At 59.7% G+C, this 19,484-nt stretch overlaps 1 protein-coding gene across 1 annotated transcript; it reads right to left on the bottom strand.

Annotated features, from left to right (window-relative positions):
- Positions 1-4,488: 4,488 nt before the first annotated feature.
- On the bottom strand, positions 4,489-17,544 carry LOC124746581 (serine/arginine repetitive matrix protein 1-like). The gene is made up of 4 exons (XM_047248943.1): positions 17,508-17,544; positions 16,537-17,405; positions 15,826-16,208; positions 4,489-5,083 (listed from the first exon to the last, which is right to left on the bottom strand). Exons 1-4 carry the CDS (start codon positions 17,542-17,544, stop codon positions 4,489-4,491), a joined length of 1,884 nt encoding a protein of 627 aa, XP_047104899.1.
- Between the last annotated feature and the right edge of the window lie 1,940 nt (positions 17,545-19,484).

Below are 19,484 nucleotides of genomic sequence, written 5' to 3' on the forward strand. Positions count from 1 at the left end.
CGTCCGCCACACCCGCTCACTCTGCCTGCCTGCTAGCAGCGCGCAACAATCACACATCATCCCTCCCCGGCGCTCAAAGCGCACAATGCCCAACGGCCGACGTCACACCGCACGGGTGGCTGGCCGGCCGCCGCTTTCGTTTCGAAAACAAAAAAAAAAAACAACCCGCACTCCACTCCGACGGCCAACGGCCAGGCAGGCGCGCTCGCTCGCTCGCTCTCCAACGCCACCGAAATCCCCGCCGACTCCTTCCACATCTCAACGTGCCCCCCGTTGCAAAACATAACACACACACAAAGGAACAAAACAAAGACCAGACACGACTCGACAAGACAGACATCCGAGAAGAACGAACGCAGGCAAGCCAACCAACGTATTCAAACAAAACAACGTGACAGAAAACCAACCGTCGGCCGCCGCCACAAACACGGCGACAATCAACCACGACGACAACAACAACACCGCTTACCGCTACCGCCGCCCACACCCGCCACCGACCCCCGCAATCCAACCACCACGGCACGCAAACAGCATCCCCCACGGGCATACACACAGACACCCACACCAAACGCAACACGACAATCAAAACCTTCCCCGACGTGCTTTGATGGCCCTGAGAAGGGCCGTTTTGGGCCGCGCGTCTCTTGCGCGCCACTAGACGACGACGGGGGGTGGGGACGACGGAGTCAAGCGCCAAACCCTTCCTTTCTCCCATCTCTTTCTCCTCTACTCTACTTCTTCTTCTTGGGCGAAGCCTTCGCCTTAGACGGCGTCGTCGCCTTCTTCGGGCGCGGCGCCTTCGGCTTCTTCGTCGGAACCTTGGCGGCCTTCTTCGCCTTCGACGGCGACTTGGCCTTGGCCGGCTTGGCCGCAGCCGCCTTCTTCGCACCCGCGGGAGCGGCCGACGCCGCAGACGCCTTCTTGGCGGCGCCCGCCTTCCGACCGGTCGCCGCCTTCACGCCACCAGCCTTCTTTGCGCCGGCCGCACGGGCGCCCTTCTTCTCCTTGCTGGCCGGAGCGGCGCGCTTCTTCTTGGCACCGCCAGCACGGGCCTTGCCGCCCTCGGCCGCCCCCCCGCCGCCGGCGCCGGCAAGCTTGAACGAGCCGGACGCGCCCTTCCCCTTCGTCTGCACCAGCTCGCCCGCCACGACGGCCGACTTGAGGTACTTCTTGATAAACGGCGCCAGCTTCTCCGCGTCCAGCTTGTAGTGCGCGGCTATGTACTTCTTGATCGCCTGCAGCGACGACCCGCCGCGCTCCTTCAGACTCTTGATGGCGGCCGTCACCATCTCAGAGGTGCGCGGGTGCGCAGGCTTGGCGCGCGGCTTCTTCGCAGACGACGCAGACTTGGCCTTCTTCGTAGTGCCGGTGGCGGCGGGTGCCGCAGCAGTCTCGTTCGTAGCCGCCTGATCTGCCATTTCGACGACGCGCGTAACACACAGCGAGAGCGAGAGCGAGCGGGACGGACGGCAGGCAGGCACGCAAGCACAGCACAGCAGCAGAGCAGAGAATGGCAGTCGCATCATGGTGTAGTGTCCTCTATGTTGACACTACTGGTGTGTGGGTGAAGTTCTGGTAGAATCGCTCTACCCTTCCTTCAACAAGTGGGACATCAGTGTCCTTCCAGGTTTTTCTTAGAGAGAAGCTTTTGGGTGTCTATGCTGCCCTGCTTCGTGGGCAATTTGATAATTGATGCTTGCTGCGGTTTTTTTTTTTTTTTTTTTTTTTTTTTTTTTTCCCGCAGCAGATGTGGCTAGGCGCTACTTGTTGCGTAGCAATGTCTTCTAATCTGGTAGGGCGGCAACGTCTGCTGGCCGTCTCAGCAGGTCCGGCCAGCGGAGTGTGTGTCTCCAGTGTGGACGTTGTCCCAGATTCCTTATCAGTGGGTTGGTGGATGTACCCGCTTTGTTGTAGAAGCTTGTGGCCGCTTCTTCGAACCGCCTGCGTAGCGGTACGATGTCTGCGACCACGTGAGTGTCCTCCGTCGGGAAGTCCCTTGGGAGGTGAAGAGCTAACCTGAGAGCCCTGTTCTGCAGTTTTTGCAGCCGCTCCAGGTTAGTTTGCGCCGTGTTGCCCCACACTACCGCCGCGTATTCGAGGAGAGGTCGAATTACGGACTTATATAGCGTGAGGCCGACGCAGGTAGGCAGCGTCGTAGTGGGGTTTAGCAGTGGGTAGAGGAGTCTTAGTCTACCCAGTGCTTTGCCCCTGATGCTCTCCACGTGTGGCCTCCAGGTGAGGTGCCGGTCCAGTGTGACGCCCAGGTACTTCGCAGCACCGTTCCACGGGACCGGGACGCCTCGGACCGAGACTGTAGGCGCGTCGTCCTTGACGTGTCTCGTCGCAATGATGATGGCCTGGGACTTCTCCCCATTGTAAGCCAGGCGCCATTTTTTCGCCCAGTCAGTGAGGGCGTCGGTGGCCGTCTGAAGTTTCCGCTGCAACGCCTCGACGCATCTGCTGCGGCTGTACACGGCTGTGTCGTCCGCATACAGCGCCAGGTTGACGTGGGCTGTGCGCGGTGGGTCGGCCGTGTACAGAGAGTAGAGCGTCGGCCCAACGACCGAGCCTTGAGGTACACCCGCGAGTATACGACGCTCCGTGGAGATTCCACTATCCGCTCTGACGTGGAACGTTCTGCCCTCGAGGTAGCTCTGTAAGAGCTTCACGTGCGACACCGGGACGCCCAGGTCAAATAGTTTGAACAGGAGGCCCCGATGCCACACGGAGTCGAAGGCACGCGACACGTCGAGCAGGAGAGCGCCGAAATACTCGCGTCGGTCGATGGCACCGAACGCCTCCTCTGTTAGGCGCAGCAGCTGGTGTGTCGTGGCGTGTTGACTCCTGAAGCCAAACTGTTCGTTTGGTAGGAGTTGTTCTGCCTCGATGAGCGCCCGCAGGCGGACCAGATACAGGCGTTCGAATATTTTCGAAAGTGCCGGAAGCAGGCTGATTGGCCTGTAGTTTTTCGCCCTTCGAATGTCCTTCCCTGGCTTGGGGAGGGCTACTATTTCAGCATGCTTCCAGCACGACGGGAACTGTTTGCTGAGCAGCACCTGGTTGAAGGTTGACGCGAGGACGTCGGCTGCCGTGTCTGGTAGCTGCTTCAGCATTAAGTTCGTTACGTCATCTGGTCCACCTGCTTTTTTAGCATTTAGGTGGCGAAGTTGCAGCTTGACTTCGTCTGCTGTTATCGGCGGAATGGCGTCTTCTACCTCGTCATACTCCGCATCGAAGAAGACGGGGAGGCGTTCTTCTACCATCTGGATGTGGGCGGCGTCTATCGGGTCGTCGACCGGAGTGAAATTCGCGGCGAACGCGTCCGCTAGGGCTTCTGCCTTCGCGTTCGGCTCGCTCACGAATTCGGCTCCCACTTGCAGCGGCGGAATCCGTTGCATACGGCGCAGGTAGCCTTTTACGGCTTTCCACGCCGAGCCGTCTTCGATGTTAAGTTGCGCCACCTTGCGCGCCCACTCCTGATTGCGGTGCGTGTCTACATCAGCCTTGATGTGCCGGCACAATCTATTTAATTCTCGCTTTGTGGCTCGATTTCTTGTCCTCTGCCACTCGCGCTGTAGGCGGTTCTTTTGCGCTATTGCGTCCCGGATGTGTCGTGGCAGAGGGTGTGGCCGGCAGTCGATGTTGGCGTCGTCTCTGACAGGCGTGGCCGCTGCCGCGGCGTCAACTATCGACTGCCTGATGTGTTGAAGTGCTGCGTCTGCTCCGTGTTCCGCCGCGTCCGGTGTGGCCTCAAGGGAATCGGCGACGGCGTTGCGGAACTCGTCCCAGCTGATGTCTCGTATGTCGAGCCCTCTCCGCTGTCTTGGGAGAGCGTCGGCGTCGAGGTCAAATATGACCGGTACGTGGTCGGAGGACATCTTTGGCCGCGTACCGGCCGTGACGTGCAGGCGAGCGCCCTTGATGATCATGATATCCAGGATATCCGGGTGGCCCCGGTTCCGTGGATATATTGTCGGTTCGTGAGGACCGATGACGACAGCTTCGTGGCGTTCCGCGACATGGAGTAAGCGCCGCCCGCTTGTGTTGGTCGTCCTGCTGTTCCAGACCGCATGCTTCGCGTTGAAGTCTCCCCCTAGTATGATTTTACCGGGGAGAGCCAGCAACTTGTTGCAGTCTCCCGGTAGGAGCGCTCCTCTAGGCGGTCTGTAGACAGCGACGAACGTTATGGCGCCGTGTGCCGTCTCCACTGATACGGCAGTCGCTTCTGTTTTTGCCAGTTCCGGTATTTGGACGCGGTGGTGTCGTAGCGTCCTCCGTACATATACCGCTGTGCCGCCTCCGTGTGTTTGCCTGTCGTCCCTGTAGCATTCGTAGTTCGCTACGCCGACTCGGACGCCAGGCTTAAGCCACGTTTCGGTGACGAGACATACGTCGATGTTTTCGTCCCGTATAAGCTGCCGGAATTCGCCTGCCTGCTTAAGGAGTCCCTCGGCGTTGAACACGCAGGCTGTTAAACTCCTTAGCGCTTCAGGCATGATGGCTGCATGGTTGGATGGCGGATGCAACTTTCTGCACCACGGCCAGGAGCTCAGTCATCTGCTGCATCATTGTTTCCATGCAGCTGAGCATCCGTTCCACGCGGGCTTCGTTGGCAGCGGTGCCGCCGACAACATGGCGCGCGTTGGTCTCCATTTGTCCGCCATCTTGTTGGGCGCCGACAGTATGGCGGGGCGCCGTGGGACGCCGCCATCTTGGCTCCGGGAAGTCCTTGGGGCTCGCAAGGTCAGGCGCGGCTGCCGGTGGTTGGTCCGCTGCGCGTGCCGGCGGGGCCGGGAAGGCTCGCGCTGATTGGTCCGCGAAGCGCTGGGTCGTTGCAGGGAGGGGAGCCTGGCGCTGCAGGGGTGCAGCGGCCGGGACTACCTGCCTGCGCGGCAGCGCTGTGGGCGGGGCAACGGCGCTTTGTCCTGCAGATGGGCCAGCTGCCGGCTGGGCTGCGGTAGGCGGAGTCTGTCCGCCATTTCTCGTCGATGCGTGCGGAGCGGGGGCTCCATTTTGTGGCGCCGCATTGTCTGCGACTTGGCGCGCTTTTTCGGTCGTTGCCCTGCCTCGGCGGCCGCCTCTCCTGTTGAGAGCAGAGAATCACAAGGCCCAGCCAGTGTCGCGGGCGGGCGCGGACGGCCGAGAGAGCGGCCGCCACTCTGCGCGCCGCCGCGCCGCGCCTCCCGCGCTTGCTACCGCCCAACGTCCGACAGCCTGTGCGGAGCAGCCCCAAACCTGCGCCACAACCGCCCGCGCCTTTCAAACCACCGAGGATGGGGCTACACACAGCCACACCACAGTCGCCAACCAGTCGCCACGGCAGCGCCGCAAACCACGGCCAAACTGCAGCTACCGCGCGCTACAGCCTGGGTCGGCCCGCCGAGAATCGCCGCCCCCGCCCAAATGCCGCCCCCACAGCCCCAGCCGACGACCCGCCACAATGGCCAAACCTTCGGCAAAACTCCCACACCGTCGCCGCGGCAGCCCGGCCAGCGCGGCCGGCGCCACAGCCACACAAGCCGAGGCGTGCGGCGATGACGGCCGTGCAAACGCGCCTCCGCCGCCCCATCGCCTTCCGTCGCCCTCCCGCCGTTTCCCGATCGGCCCGCAGCCGTCGGGCCACATCGCGCGCCGTCCTCCTCCTCTCGCCCGCCAACATTCACAGCCGTTTCTCAACAATTGCCCGCCGCAAACGGACGCCGCCTGCGCAACAGGCGCCGCCGCCCCTCGCCGCTTCCGACCCAACCCCTCGACCGAGGCAAACCGCAATCCGAATCTACAGACCAACCCAATCTGCCGTCAGCACACACGACAGCCGACCTTACACGTTACGCGTTACACATTACGTTTACACGTCTAGGTTGGGTTACGTTAGGTTAGGTGGACGTGGGTTAGCTTAAGGGGACTTGGGTTAGGTTAAGCGTCAAACTTAGGTTAAGCATTCAAACACGTCAGGCGTCAGAGGTTAGGTTAGGTTAGGTTAGGTTACACGTTAGGTTAAGGGGTCAGTGCTAGGTTAAGAAGCGTCAAACGTAGGTTACAAAAGCGTTCAAACCGTGAGGCGTGAGCCGGACAGCTTACCTTACGTAGACGTTAGGGGCTCACAGGCTGAGCTCACCTCGCCACACCACAGGTTAGGTTCGGTTCGCTCGGCTCAGCGTAAAGCGCCGAGGTCAGGGTTACGTTCGTTCACCTTCGGGCGCCACACTTTCGGTTGAAAGGTCGCGACGGGACGACGTCGGCAGGCACGCCGCAAACGAACAAAAACGTACAGACGACGTCGAAAACCGCCGACAGACGGGGGAGCAGCACGACCACGACCAGATACCGAGCGCGAACGAGACACACGCGAACCACCCCCACCGGCCAAAGGGCACCACACAACAACCCAGAGCACCACGTGTCCACACCAGAGCAACCCGCCGCTCACGCGACATGGCTGGCACCGAAGGGCAACCGCCCGCAACTGCGCTTTCCGCGCCGGCCCGGATGCACGTCGTGCTACAACAACACCACTACCGTACACAGCCGCTGTTCACAACATCACTATCATGCGCGCCCGCGGCTCGCCGCCGTCGCAGTCGCAGCCCCAACGCCAGCGCTTTTGCACCACCATTCACACGCACCGCAACACAGCCGAACAAAACAAACACCACACAACAACAGCAACAACGCCGCCGCCTCTACTTGTGCCGGCGACCCACCCCGCCGATGGCGCACCTTTCGCCAGCCGGCAATCGACACACACGCACCCACCCACCCACCCCCCGGGGCCCAGTGCAAAAAAAAAAAAAAAAAAAAAAAAAAAAAAAAAAACACACAAAAACAAAAAAACCAAACAAAAACAAAACGACACGGGAAGCGCACACCGCCACTTCGCGCGCACGCCACCAACCAGTCGTCGTCTCAAAATAACAAACAACAACCAAAATAAACTAACAACTAGGGCAACACAAAACAAAAACGCCTCGCACGAACCGCCCACAAAAAGGACAAGCACACGCACAGCCTCTGCTGACGACCACGACGCAGCGGCACGCTGCTCCTGTCCCGCGCCCCGCGCCCCACTCGATTCACAACTCACGCGACACCGTCAACGACGGGCTCGCTTCCCGCAACCTACCACCTTTCCGCCACGACGCACAGCCCCAGCCCCACCCGACGACGCCCGTGGCAACGACTGCACTTTCACCACCGCCTCCCCCTTCCCCCCCAAAACACACACACACACACACACACACACACACACACACACACCCAGCCAAAAACGCACTCGCGACCCACACATGCACGTGCATCGGCACACGCCAACCAGTCAACGTCGACAACCACACGCAAGGCTCGAAACGAAACCGGCGTCCTTCCACGTTGCCATCAAGCTACGCGACACAAGACACAAGGAACCAACACAACAGCCGGCCCCACTAATTCCCACTCTCACGCCGCAAAAAGCACACCGAAACCGCCAAACGCACGCACATTCCCCTTCGCACTGACAACGACCGGCTCTCGCTACCACACACCTCTCGGCAGCCGTTTCACGCCAATTCGCCACACCGCCCACACAGTCGACAAGCGCCCGCCCTGTACGGCACACGCAACGACGCAGCGCAGCAAAGGGCGCCCGCAACACATACCTCTCCTCCCTCTCTCTCTCTCTCTCTCTCCGCCGCCCGACGCGCCAACCGCCACACCACACCGCCAGCCACTCGCAAATTGTGCACTGCCACCAGCCACACGTCCAACACGCCGCGCCGCCTCCGGCCACCCGCCAGGGGGCGCTCACGTTCGCGACAACAGCGCGGCCCGCCGGGCCGGGCCGAACCGAACCGAGCCGCCGCTGCTCTGCACTCGGCACGGCCACACCCTGCTGCAGACCGGGCTCGTCTCTCTGTACGCGTCTGCCTGCGCATCAACACAACACGACCTTTTTTTTTTTTTCTCTCTCTCTCTACCGCCATCCCTTCTTCTCGCGTTTTACTCGTTGTTGCAGCAGCGGCGCACACCTACACATCCACAGCCCCAGCCGAGCCGGCCTCACCTCAGGGCCCGCCGCCAGCGTCTCCTCCTCGGGCACAGGTGCGGTGCTGTGGCCGCCCATCCAACCGCATTGCTGGCCGTCCAGCCACCAGGCGTTCCCACTGCCGCGAGCCACGCCGCGCACCGACCCTGCTGCAGAAAACGAAGCATAGCCAGAGACCGACCGATACACAAAGCAAGCCGTCGCCTCGCCTCTTGTCCTTCCTGCCTTCCTTCCGCCCCCGCCCTTCTCACACCACCGCCTCTCCACTTTCGCCCGCCCCCGCCCCCGCCCCCGCCCCCCCCCTCCTTTTTTTTGTTTTTTTTTTTCTTCTTCTTTCTTTCTTTCTTTCTTTGGCCCTCTCTCCTTCCCGCCATGGCGGTTACGGCACCGCCTGCAGCGGCAGATTTTTTGCGCCCACACGCCTACTCCTACCACCATTAACCTTGCCCTGCCCTGCCCATCAACGTCGCAGTCGAACCGACGCTTGCCAACACACTGCCCACGTTCCTTTCTCTTTTCGGCCTACGCCCATTACGCGCCGCCGCCACAGCACCTTCCCTTCCCACAACACACCGACGTCATCACACGCACCCAAAACAGGGGCCACGACCGTGTTCCTCGCCCACTCCCATCCCGCACGGTACGCACATTCCCAACTACTAACCGCGCACCCTCCCTTTCCAATCTGTGTGTCTCTGTGTCTGTGTCCTGTCCGCGCGTGACGCCTCTCAACATCCGCCGTCCCCCGTCCCGTTTTCGCCCCCATGCCGTCGTCGCGCCGCCTCCGCCCCGTCCACCGCCGCCCCTGTCCGCCCCGCACCACACCATACACCGCTGCTTGTCCCGGCCGTTGCCACCAAAGGCGCCGACCGCAAACGCGCCACGCCGCAGCCCCCGTGCGTCTCGCGCTCGCTTGCATCTCCGTGCCGACGCTGCCTCTCTTCCCGCTCGCACTCGACCTCGACAACACAGTCTTTGGCTCCGCCACTGCGTGTTCCGGTGGTACGCACGCTGCAACACGTATGTATTCATTACCAGAGAGCGATGGCGAGGCATGACAGCATCTCCGTCTGACCAGAGAGTTATTTATCGTTGCTGGTCGGCGCTTGGACCGCGCCAGACGACAGTAGTGGCACGCACCGGGTCGCCGGGAACAGTTGTTATATATATTGTAGCGCGAGTCGGGAGAGGTAGTAGTCGGTCGACAGTAGTAGCGGGTGGACGGTTGTACTGAGCGGGCGTCGGCGGCGTGCTCTGCTCGTCTCGCGACTCTGGTCACGGTTCGGGACGATGTATATAGTATATTGTGTTATAATCAAACGGTAGTGTGAAGCTGCATTGCGCAAATCTGATAACGTATGTTCATTCTACTTATTTTGTTCAACAACAAAAGCCCCACTATTACTTTTTTCTAAAGTAACTTTTGTCTTTTAACGAAAAACATTCACTTTTTAAAGACTACTTCCTATGGCATTTCCCTCCAAGGAGTGCAATTAATTACCAGCCAGCACTCATTCATTGCACACAGCTGTGTAAGGGGTATCTACAATTGAGGAGCGGATATAAATGCAATTTTTTGTTTCTTTTTTTTTTTTGGTGTGTGTGTGTTGTAACCTCCCCGCAAAATTTAAAATAATGGACAATGTTATTTACGGATGCTAATGGACATTGCGCTAATTGTAACCTCGCCCACAATGAGAGGTATTGAAAATGGCAACAACAATGTGAAATTCGCAATCCGACTCGAATATAAATTCTTCACAACATTTAAAGTCCGTTCAGTGACAAGAAACTTCAATTAAACCGAAATATCGGTCTTTGGCCCTGTGCAAAACAATCAGAATTACAGTCTTACCTCAGAATAAATGGATGTCACATTTCTGCTCTTGTTGTTGCGCAGCGCTTGGAGGAACTGCATTGCAAATGATAATATTCTCCTTTTTTTTGTGATTTTAGTGAAATTTTTCTTCAAAGAAGTGGAATGAAATGTGAAGTGCAACGAACTCTTTAGTTCAATAAAAAATTAAATGTTTGAAAAATGCTTTTGAAATAAAAATTACTATTGGGGAACTTGTTGGAGAATAATTACAATAAATAAACTTTTTCATTATCTAATGATTATATTAATTAACAGTATACCTTATTCACCATCTTGACCAGTGTTGCCGGCCGCCTACATCACACAACCGCACTCGGCTGCTACTACTGACCGACCGCTCTGCATGACGACTATTAGCGTACTGCACGCGACGACTACTGACAGAGTACAGACTCGCAACGACTGACTGACTGACTGAGAACCGCTCGCAACACTCGCGCAGTCCAGCGCAAACTCTCTGGTCACAGATGCTACAATGTCTCGCCATCGCTGCTACGTTACATACGTGTTTCAGTGTCTTCTTTTCATTGGGGTAACGATCTTTGGCTCTTTTTATTCTGAATACAGGGCCAAAGGTCAACGCTGCTGCCCTTATACAATTTATCAGGTTTCATTATGTCTGTTGCAATGTTACATACGGTTCATTCTTTCATTAATATTATCGTTGGGTTTGTTTTGTAGGGACGTTAACATTCTGGCACATTTTTATTATCATCGGACTCTCTGCTATTTGTGCAGGGAGGTTATATACCTGGGTCCATTTCCATTTCCATTTACATTTTAATATTGATAGACTTTTTGTTTTCTTTTTTGTTTCGTTTTGTTTTGTTTTTCCCGCTCTCAACCACCACCGCCGCATCACGCCTTCCGTTTTCTTGGTTTCTTTTCTGTTCTTCAACTGCTTCAACATCAACCGCGCCCCATTTCCACACCACAGCCATCAGCCTCCAAGACGGGCAGGCGCAGTGTGCCATTTCCGGCGCACAAGCACACCCGTACGGTACTCTCCTCGCCCCCACGCCACCAACAACACAGCGACCACGCGGCTTTCAGGCATGGCACGGCACGGCACGGCACCGGCGAAATGCGCCGCCCCCGCCCCTCCGCGCATCCGTCCGTCTCGCCACGTTCACTGACAGCCGCGTCTGCGGCTACACCACGACAACCACAACACAACACCGCTCCCCTCCCTGGCAACTCATTGTTTTTCTCCTCCTCTTTTGCACAAACCACAACGCCGAGCACAGGCGCAAGCCACCCACACCGCGCCCCTCCCCGTCCCGTCTTTGGCCGCCGCTCCTCGTTTGCCCCCTCCCATCTCCCGAAATGCCATGCCAGCAGCGTTACGCATGCCCCTCCCCTGTCCACACAACACTACCGCCAAACCGAACAGCCTTCCGGGCCACATGCAGGGCACGCCGACCTCCAAACACTGCCAATTCACGGACGCACACACACACACACACACACACACTCACTTTCTCGACACCTTTCTGTACGGAGGGTGCGTCATCTCGACCGTGACAGAGTGACGCCAACTATCGACGATCCATTTCCCCCCACTGGTAAAACATGTCCACTAACACCTACGTACATCATTCAAGTACACAGACAATAGCATACACACAATGGGAGGGCACACGAACATGGACGGCACGGCACTGTCATACACTCTTCCTCAGAACCATATCAACAAACGTTACGTACATCCGGGAAAGCGAAAGCGAACGCGAAAGCGAAAGCGAAAGCGAAAGCAAAAGCAAAGGCAAAGCCCAATGCAGCCGTCAAAGGTAACGTTCACCACGGCAGACACTTGCAGCCGCGCCGCCGTTAAACGCATTTCAGTGCGGCTCCAATACGCCTCCGACACGGGAACGTTCCGTTGCTCTACGAATGCGTTTCTCCCCTTTTTCCCTTCCTCTCTCTTTTGCCCCCCCTCCTTGCACTCTTGCCTCATTCCTCACGTTCTGCCCAGACATTCGACCGATCAAAGTCAACCTTTCGTTACCGTTCTCAGCGCGACGGTGTACAACAGTATGACGGGTGTGCCCAAGACTTCGGTTCAGTTGCGTGACGCCGGTCTATCGCGCCGATCGACAGTTACTCAGGGGGCGACGGATCGGACCACGTCACCGACACACAAAACACTTTCAAACAAACAAATACATACCGGATGGACACAGACAAACACGTGTACAGACATTCGCCAAACAAACGACCGCCGCCGCCGCCGCCGTCGTCGTCTAGCGTGCATCTTGAATGACGACATCGGTGTGCGTGCGTCGTACGCAATCAGTCAGACACGGCTATCAAACATCAGAGTCGAATGGTACATCATCGTGCGTGTCGCCGTACACGTACAGTACAATACAACAACAATGCGTCTTAATGGCACGTTCATTTCAACGTCACTCACACACCTCCACGCTGCAGTTACGTCGCACCATTGTCAAACTCGGCGTACAGCAAAGGGAATAGTGGGCGGCAAAAAAAACCAAACAAAAACATTTCACATTTCACCCTCGCCATGTATGATGTGCAAAAAAACAAACCCGCAAACGGCCGTCGTTACGGTGACACAAAAGTCGCCGATCACACTGTCCCCCCTCGCAGACGGGTAACACACACACACACACACACCAACAACACCAATGGGTCAAAAACCACGCCAACGAGGCGTGCCACCATTCCACGCCACGGCGACCAACCTCGTGGCCGTACCCCGCGCAACACGCTTTGACGCGCCCCCCCACCCACAATCAAAATGCACACATACATCACAGCCGTCCACACAAACAACAACAACAATTCCGCCCTTCCCGCAAAAGGCAAGTTGGTGGCCCTGAAAAGGGCCGTTTTGCCGCTCTCGCAACGGAGGAGCCTTCTCTCTCCATCCTTCCTTCCATTCCAGAGCCACCTCCTTACTTGGAGCTCGTGTACTTGGTCACCGCCTTCGTGCCCTCGCTCACGGCGTGCTTGGCCAGCTCGCCAGGCAGCAACAGCCGCACAGCGGTCTGGATCTCGCGGGACGTGATGGTCGAGCGCTTGTTGTAGTGCGCCAGGCGAGAAGCCTCGGCCGCAATGCGCTCGAAAATGTCGTTCACGAAGCTGTTCATGATGCTCATCGCCTTCGACGAGATGCCCGTGTCAGGGTGCACCTGCTTCAGCACCTTGTAGATGTAGATGGCATAGCTCTCCTTCCTCTTGCGCTTCTTCTTCTTGTCGCCCTTCGAAATGTTCTTCTGCGCCTTGCCAGCCTTCTTGGCGGCCTTCCCGCTAGTCTTGGGCGGCATCTCGAACCAACGTACGGCTTGCCGCTCTCGCAACGGAGGAGCCTTCTCTCTCCATCCTTCCTTCCATTCCAGAGCCACCTCCTTACTTGGAGCTCGTGTACTTGGTCACCGCCTTCGTGCCCTCGCTCACGGCGTGCTTGGCCAGCTCGCCAGGCAGCAACAGCCGCACAGCGGTCTGGATCTCGCGGGACGTGATGGTCGAGCGCTTGTTGTAGTGCGCCAGGCGAGAAGCCTCGGCCGCAATGCGCTCGAAAATGTCGTTCACGAAGCTGTTCATGATGCTCATCGCCTTCGACGAGATGCCCGTGTCAGGGTGCACCTGCTTCAGCACCTTGTAGATGTAGATGGCATAGCTCTCCTTCCTCTTGCGCTTCTTCTTCTTGTCGCCCTTCGAAATGTTCTTCTGCGCCTTGCCAGCCTTCTTGGCGGCCTTCCCGCTAGTCTTGGGCGGCATCTCGAACCAACGTACGGCAGCAGCAACACCAGTAGCAAGCGCTCCGCTCTAGTCAGCGTCTCCCCACACAGTGGCACCCGCCGCCAGCCGCCGCCGCACCTTTACCAGCTCGCCCTGTTGCGGCCGCCGACCAATGGGGCGCGCGCGCAACCGGCCGCCGCACCCGAGCCCATAAAGCACCCCCACCCCGGCTGCGCCGGCACGCACTCCGCTGCTCGACTCGCTGCCGCTCGCACCGGTCGTTTTCGTTTCCGTTTCGTGTGCACCGTCGCTAGCCCATCGCCATGTCCGGACGCGGAAAGGGAGGCAAAGTCAAGGGCAAGTCAAAGTCCCGCTCAAGCAGGGCTGGGCTCCAGTTCCCGGTCGGCAGAATCCACCGCCTCCTGCGCAAGGGAAACTACGCAGAGCGCGTCGGCGCCGGGGCGCCCGTCTACCTCGCCGCCGTCATGGAGTACCTCGCGGCTGAGGTGCTCGAGCTGGCCGGAAACGCGGCCCGCGACAACAAGAAGACGCGCATCATCCCGCGCCACCTGCAGCTTGCCATCCGCAACGACGAGGAGCTCAACAAGCTCCTGTCGGGCGTCACCATCGCACAGGGTGGTGTCCTGCCCAACATCCAGGCCGTCCTGCTGCCAAAGAAGACCGAGAAGAAGGCCTAAAGGAGGCCAGGCAATCGCAGCGCCGCGTGCTCCCCTGCACGCAACGCGCTTTGCCGGCTCGGCTCGGCCCACAACAATCGGCCCTTTTCAGGGCCACCACACAAACCTACGTCCAAAGCAAAATTTCAGTCGTCCTCGCCGCACCTTGTTTTGTTTTAACTTTGCACTTTCACAGCACAGCCGCCGCCGGCGCACGTCCGCCATCTTGTCGTCCACACAGCCCGTGTGGCCCAACACACACACACACACACACACACATTCATTTTGCACGGTCGCAGTCGCCTTCCAAACGACAACGGCAGCAATAATGACCATTGTTACAGGGAGGCGTGTCGACACACCGCCCTCCACTCCCGCGCGCAACGGCCGTCGACACGAACGAAACAGCTGATCCGGCCGCCTGTGCCCACACGCCTTGCCTCGGAAACCCCAACGCCGCCGCAAACACACAGAGCCAAACCACGCAAGCAAATAATCACCGCCTCTCGCACAACAACACACAGCCCGCCATCTCCGTCGCGATCGATACAACGACACACAAACGAAGCAGCTCCACACACAGCCAGCCACATGACACGTTTCCTTTCCTTCTCCCCTCCCAGTCACATCACGTCGCTCAAACGGAAAGAAACAAACAAACAACACAGCGCACACACGCAGCAACAACACAGACTCTTTCGCACTTTTCAACTTCCGAACAGTGTGGTGGCCCTGAAAAGGGCCGTTTTCTAGTCTCTCCCACCCACAAGCACGGCCGCGGGAAGGCCAGCGCCCGCTGCGACGCAGCCTAACCGCCGAAACCGTACAGGGTGCGCCCCTGCCTCTTCAGGGCGTACACCACGTCCATGGCCGTCACAGTCTTGCGCTTGGCGTGCTCAGTGTACGTCACCGCGTCGCGGATCACGTTCTCCAGGAACACCTTCAGCACCCCGCGGGTCTCCTCGTAGATCAGACCAGAGATGCGCTTCACGCCGCCCCTGCGAGCCAGGCGGCGGATGGCGGGCTTCGTGATGCCCTGGATGTTGTCGCGCAACACCTTGCGGTGCCGCTTGGCGCCACCCTTGCCGAGCCCCTTTCCTCCCTTGCCGCGGCCTGTCATCCTTCCTTCCTCGGGCAAAGCAACAACGTGCACAAACAGCAGCTGCAGCGGCTGGCGAGTCGGCTACGGTCTGCGCCCAGCCGATAGACCATCTTCTTCAGGGTGTGCGCTCTTCACCCCGGTTTCTTGGAGTCCCTGCAGGATGTCCTGCACTGCCTCCATTCTTCTCTTCGACTATATGTTGCTAATGCTTCTCTTTTCTTTTGTGTCTTCTCGTTGGCCCTTTTCAGGTATATGTTGGCTTCTGGGTTGCCCGCACGCGCGGACAACGGTGCTTGTCCGTGGACAAGCCGTCTTCAGTGCTCCCGGCGCGGACGGCGTTGGGAGCGTCTTATTTCGACGGCTGTTGAACAGCCGCCGGTGAGGCGGTCATCACTGTTTCAGCCACTCTCTGCAGCGTGGCGGCAAGGTGTGTTACCTTGTCGATTGCCGCAGAGAGTGCTGAAATTGCTGCAGCCAGCCCTCCTTCAAGCGCTGATGTTGCGGCGCCTTGGCTGGTTGCTGCAGGGTGACGTGAGGCGGCTGGTGCGTTGCCGCGCCTTTCGCCTCCCGTCGTTTGGTGGTCTTCTTTGCGCGCCTTCCCGTGGTAGGCGCGCTGGTCATCTGGCGTGCGCTCGCGCGCACGTTTTCTGACGCGGGTGCGCCAGCTTTTGTTGCCCCCTTCCGTGGGGACGGTGGTGGCAGCATTGGCTGCCGGCGTCTGCCTGGCGTGTGCCGGCCGCCTCGCCGGTTTTGCGCCTGGGCGCGGACGGCGGAGGGAGCGGCCGGCAGTCGTCTTCGCCTGCTGCCCGTTTTGGCGAGCTATTGCGGCTTTGAAGACTTCGCAGCCGCGGTAGCTCGCCACGTGTGGGCCGCTGCAGTTCGCACACTTGGGCGTGTGCGACCTCGGTAGCGGACAAAGTCTGCTGGCATGGGCCCCGGCACACTTCACGCACTTCTCGGGGAAGGAGCAGTGGCGAGCCACGTGCCCCATCCCCTGGCAGCGGAAGCATTGTACCAGGCCCCTCTTCTGCTTCAGGTTCTCGACGGTGACCTTGGTATTGGCCACCCTCGTCACCTGGTAGAGCCGCCTGTTTTCTGGTGTATCGGTGGCGATAACCAGAAGTGACGGCGACTCTTTGTGGCTGACGTGCGACTTCACGCGCGTCACGTTGCGCACGCTGAAGTCGAGATCTGTCAGCTCCTCTCGTAGCAGCTCCGGTTGAGCTGCCATCGGTAGTCCCTTAAAGACTATCTTCAATAGTCGCTCGGGGACGGCGGCGTGTGTGAACCAGTGGAGGCCCTGGTTTGACGCCTCGCTCGTCACCTTGATGTAGTCGTCTGTGTTGGCGACCTGTAGCCGCACCAGGTTCCCCGCTGCAGCTCGCAAGGTGAAGTCGGCAGTCGTCCACTGCCTTACGAGCTGCAGGAAACCTTTATAGTCTTCGGCCACCTCGAAGACTATGGGCGGCGGCCTCCGGTGTGACCGTCCGGTGGTGGGGACGGCTTCTTCGTCTTCTTCATCATTTGGACAGCCTGCTTGGGCGGCGGCCGTGGGCGCCGACCGCTCTGGAGTAGGCTGTTCAGTCGTAGTTTCGACCGCAAGGGCCCCAAAGCGGTTTGCGGTAGATGTGGGCGGCGGTGTAGGCGTCTTCCTGGGTCTGGCCGCACGTTTCGACGTAACGGTCGTCCAGGTCGCTCCCGCACCGCTGTCATCAGGTAGGGCGCGTCTTCTGCCCCCGTTTGTGGAGACAGCCAGCTGCCTCCTCTTCTTTGGCGTCTTTTTGGCGCCGGTTGCTGCGGTAGTACACGACCGCTTGCGCCGCTCACCCGCAGGGCGCTGCTGCGTGATGGCCGTCGTTCTCCGCGCCCTCTCGTCGGCCGGTAGTGCGCCGTGCACTACGATGTCATCTTCACTGGATCCGTCGTCCAAGTCGTAGTCCGTGGACGGTGGCCGGGTCGTCCTAGGCGGCGGGTCAGACGGGGCCGCCGGGGGAGCAAGCTCCTCCGGACGGCGGTCTGCCACACCAACATCTCCAGTCGTCGTATGTGGGGGGCCGGATGGGGCCGTCGACCGAGCAGGCTCGGCCGAACGGCGATCCGCCACACCCATAGCTCTACTCAGCGATCCTCTAAACTCCGGGCGTGCCCACGACATCTCTGCGCGCTGCCGGAGCGACGACTCGGTCGTCTGCGCCCAGCGCGCCCGCCGCCCCCCTATATAGACTCTGGCCCGCCCTCCCCCCACCACGCGCAACCGAGGGCATATAAGCGCAGCACGGAGGCGCGCGGGCCCGTTGTCAAGGCAGCACCGGACGCCGCGCCGCACCTAACCTCCACGCACGCACGCCGCTCCGCTACCGCTATGGCCCGCACAAAGCAAACGGCCCGCAAGTCCACCGGCGGAAAGGCGCCGCGCAAACAGCTCGCCACCAAGGCGGCGAGGAAGAGCGCGCCCGCCACCGGAGGCGTCAAGAAGCCCCACCGCTACAGGCCGGGCACCGTCGCCCTGCGAGAAATCAGGCGCTACCAGAAGAGCACAGAGCTGCTCATCCGCAAGCTGCCATTCCAGCGCCTAGTGCGCGAGATCGCCCAGGACTTCAAGACCGACCTGCGCTTCCAGAGCTCCGCAGTCATGGCCCTGCAGGAGGCCAGCGAGGCCTACCTCGTCGGCCTCTTCGAAGACACCAACCTGTGCGCAATCCACGCCAAGCGCGTCACCATCATGCCCAAGGACATCCAGCTCGCGCGCCGCATCCGCGGCGAGCGCGCCTAAACCGCGCCGCGGCACCGCACCGCACAAACAAAAACGGCCCTTTTCAGGGCCACTAACATCTCTCCGTCGCGAGCAAACTTTGTCGGTCGCCTGCCTCTCGCCCCGCAACCCAAAAACAACAACCACCACTTCCCGTCCGTCCGTCCGCCACACCCGCTCACTCTGCCTGCCTGCTAGCAGCGCGCAACAATCACACATCATCCCTCCCCGGCGCTCAAAGCGCACAATGCCCAACGGCCGACGTCACACCGCACGGGTGGCTGGCCGGCCGCCGCTTTCGTTTCGAAAACAAAAAAAAAAAACAACCCGCACTCCACTCCGACGGCCAACGGCCAGGCAGGCGCGCTCGCTCGCTCGCTCTCCAACGCCACCGAAATCCCCGCCGACTCCTTCCACATCTCAACGTGCCCCCCGTTGCAAAACATAACACACACACAAAGGAACAAAACAAAGACCAGACACGACTCGACAAGACAGACATCCGAGAAGAACGAACGCAGGCAAGCCAACCAACGTATTCAAACAAAACAACGTGACAGAAAACCAACCGTCGGCCGCCGCCACAAACACGGCGACAATCAACCACGACGACAACAACAACACCGCTTACCGCTACCGCCGCCCACACCCGCCACCGACCCCCGCAATCCAACCACCACGGCACGCAAACAGCATCCCCCACGGGCATACACACAGACACCCACACCAAACGCAACACGACAATCAAAACCTTCCCCGACGTGCTTTGATGGCCCTGAGAAGGGCCGTTTTGGGCCGCGCGTCTCTTGCGCGCCACTAGACGACGACGGGGGGTGGGGACGACGGAGTCAAGCGCCAAACCCTTCCTTTCTCCCATCTCTTTCTCCTCTACTCTACTTCTTCTTCTTGGGCGAAGCCTTCGCCTTAGACGGCGTCGTCGCCTTCTTCGGGCGCGGCGCCTTCGGCTTCTTCGTCGGAACCTTGGCGGCCTTCTTCGCCTTCGACGGCGACTTGGCCTTGGCCGGCTTGGCCGCAGCCGCCTTCTTCGCACCCGCGGGAGCGGCCGACGCCGCAGACGCCTTCTTGGCGGCGCCCGCCTTCCGACCGGTCGCCGCCTTCACGCCACCAGCCTTCTTTGCGCCGGCCGCACGGGCGCCCTTCTTCTCCTTGCTGGCCGGAGCGGCGCGCTTCTTCTTGGCACCGCCAGCACGGGCCTTGCCGCCCTCGGCCGCCCCCCCGCCGCCGGCGCCGGCAAGCTTGAACGAGCCGGACGCGCCCTTCCCCTTCGTCTGCACCAGCTCGCCCGCCACGACGGCCGACTTGAGGTACTTCTTGATAAACGG

The sequence above is a fragment of the Schistocerca piceifrons genome, unplaced genomic scaffold, assembly GCF_021461385.2.
Source record: "Schistocerca piceifrons isolate TAMUIC-IGC-003096 unplaced genomic scaffold, iqSchPice1.1 HiC_scaffold_353, whole genome shotgun sequence".
Lineage (NCBI taxonomy): Eukaryota > Metazoa > Arthropoda > Insecta > Orthoptera > Acrididae > Schistocerca > Schistocerca piceifrons.

Bases quoted from the DNA above. Each gene is read 5' to 3' on its own strand.
- LOC124746581 (XM_047248943.1), bottom strand. From the start codon at position 17,544: ATGTCGTGGGCACGCCCGGAGTTTAGAGGATCGCTGA. The intron at 17,406-17,507 runs GTAGAGCTATGG...TTGGTGTGGCAG, and splicing joins GGAGTTTAGAGGATCGCTGA to ACCGCCGTCCGGAGGAGCTT. The intron at 16,209-16,536 runs GTCAGCCACAAA...AAGCCGCAATAG, and splicing joins TGACGCGCGTGAAGTCGCAC to CTCGCCAAAACGGGCAGCAG.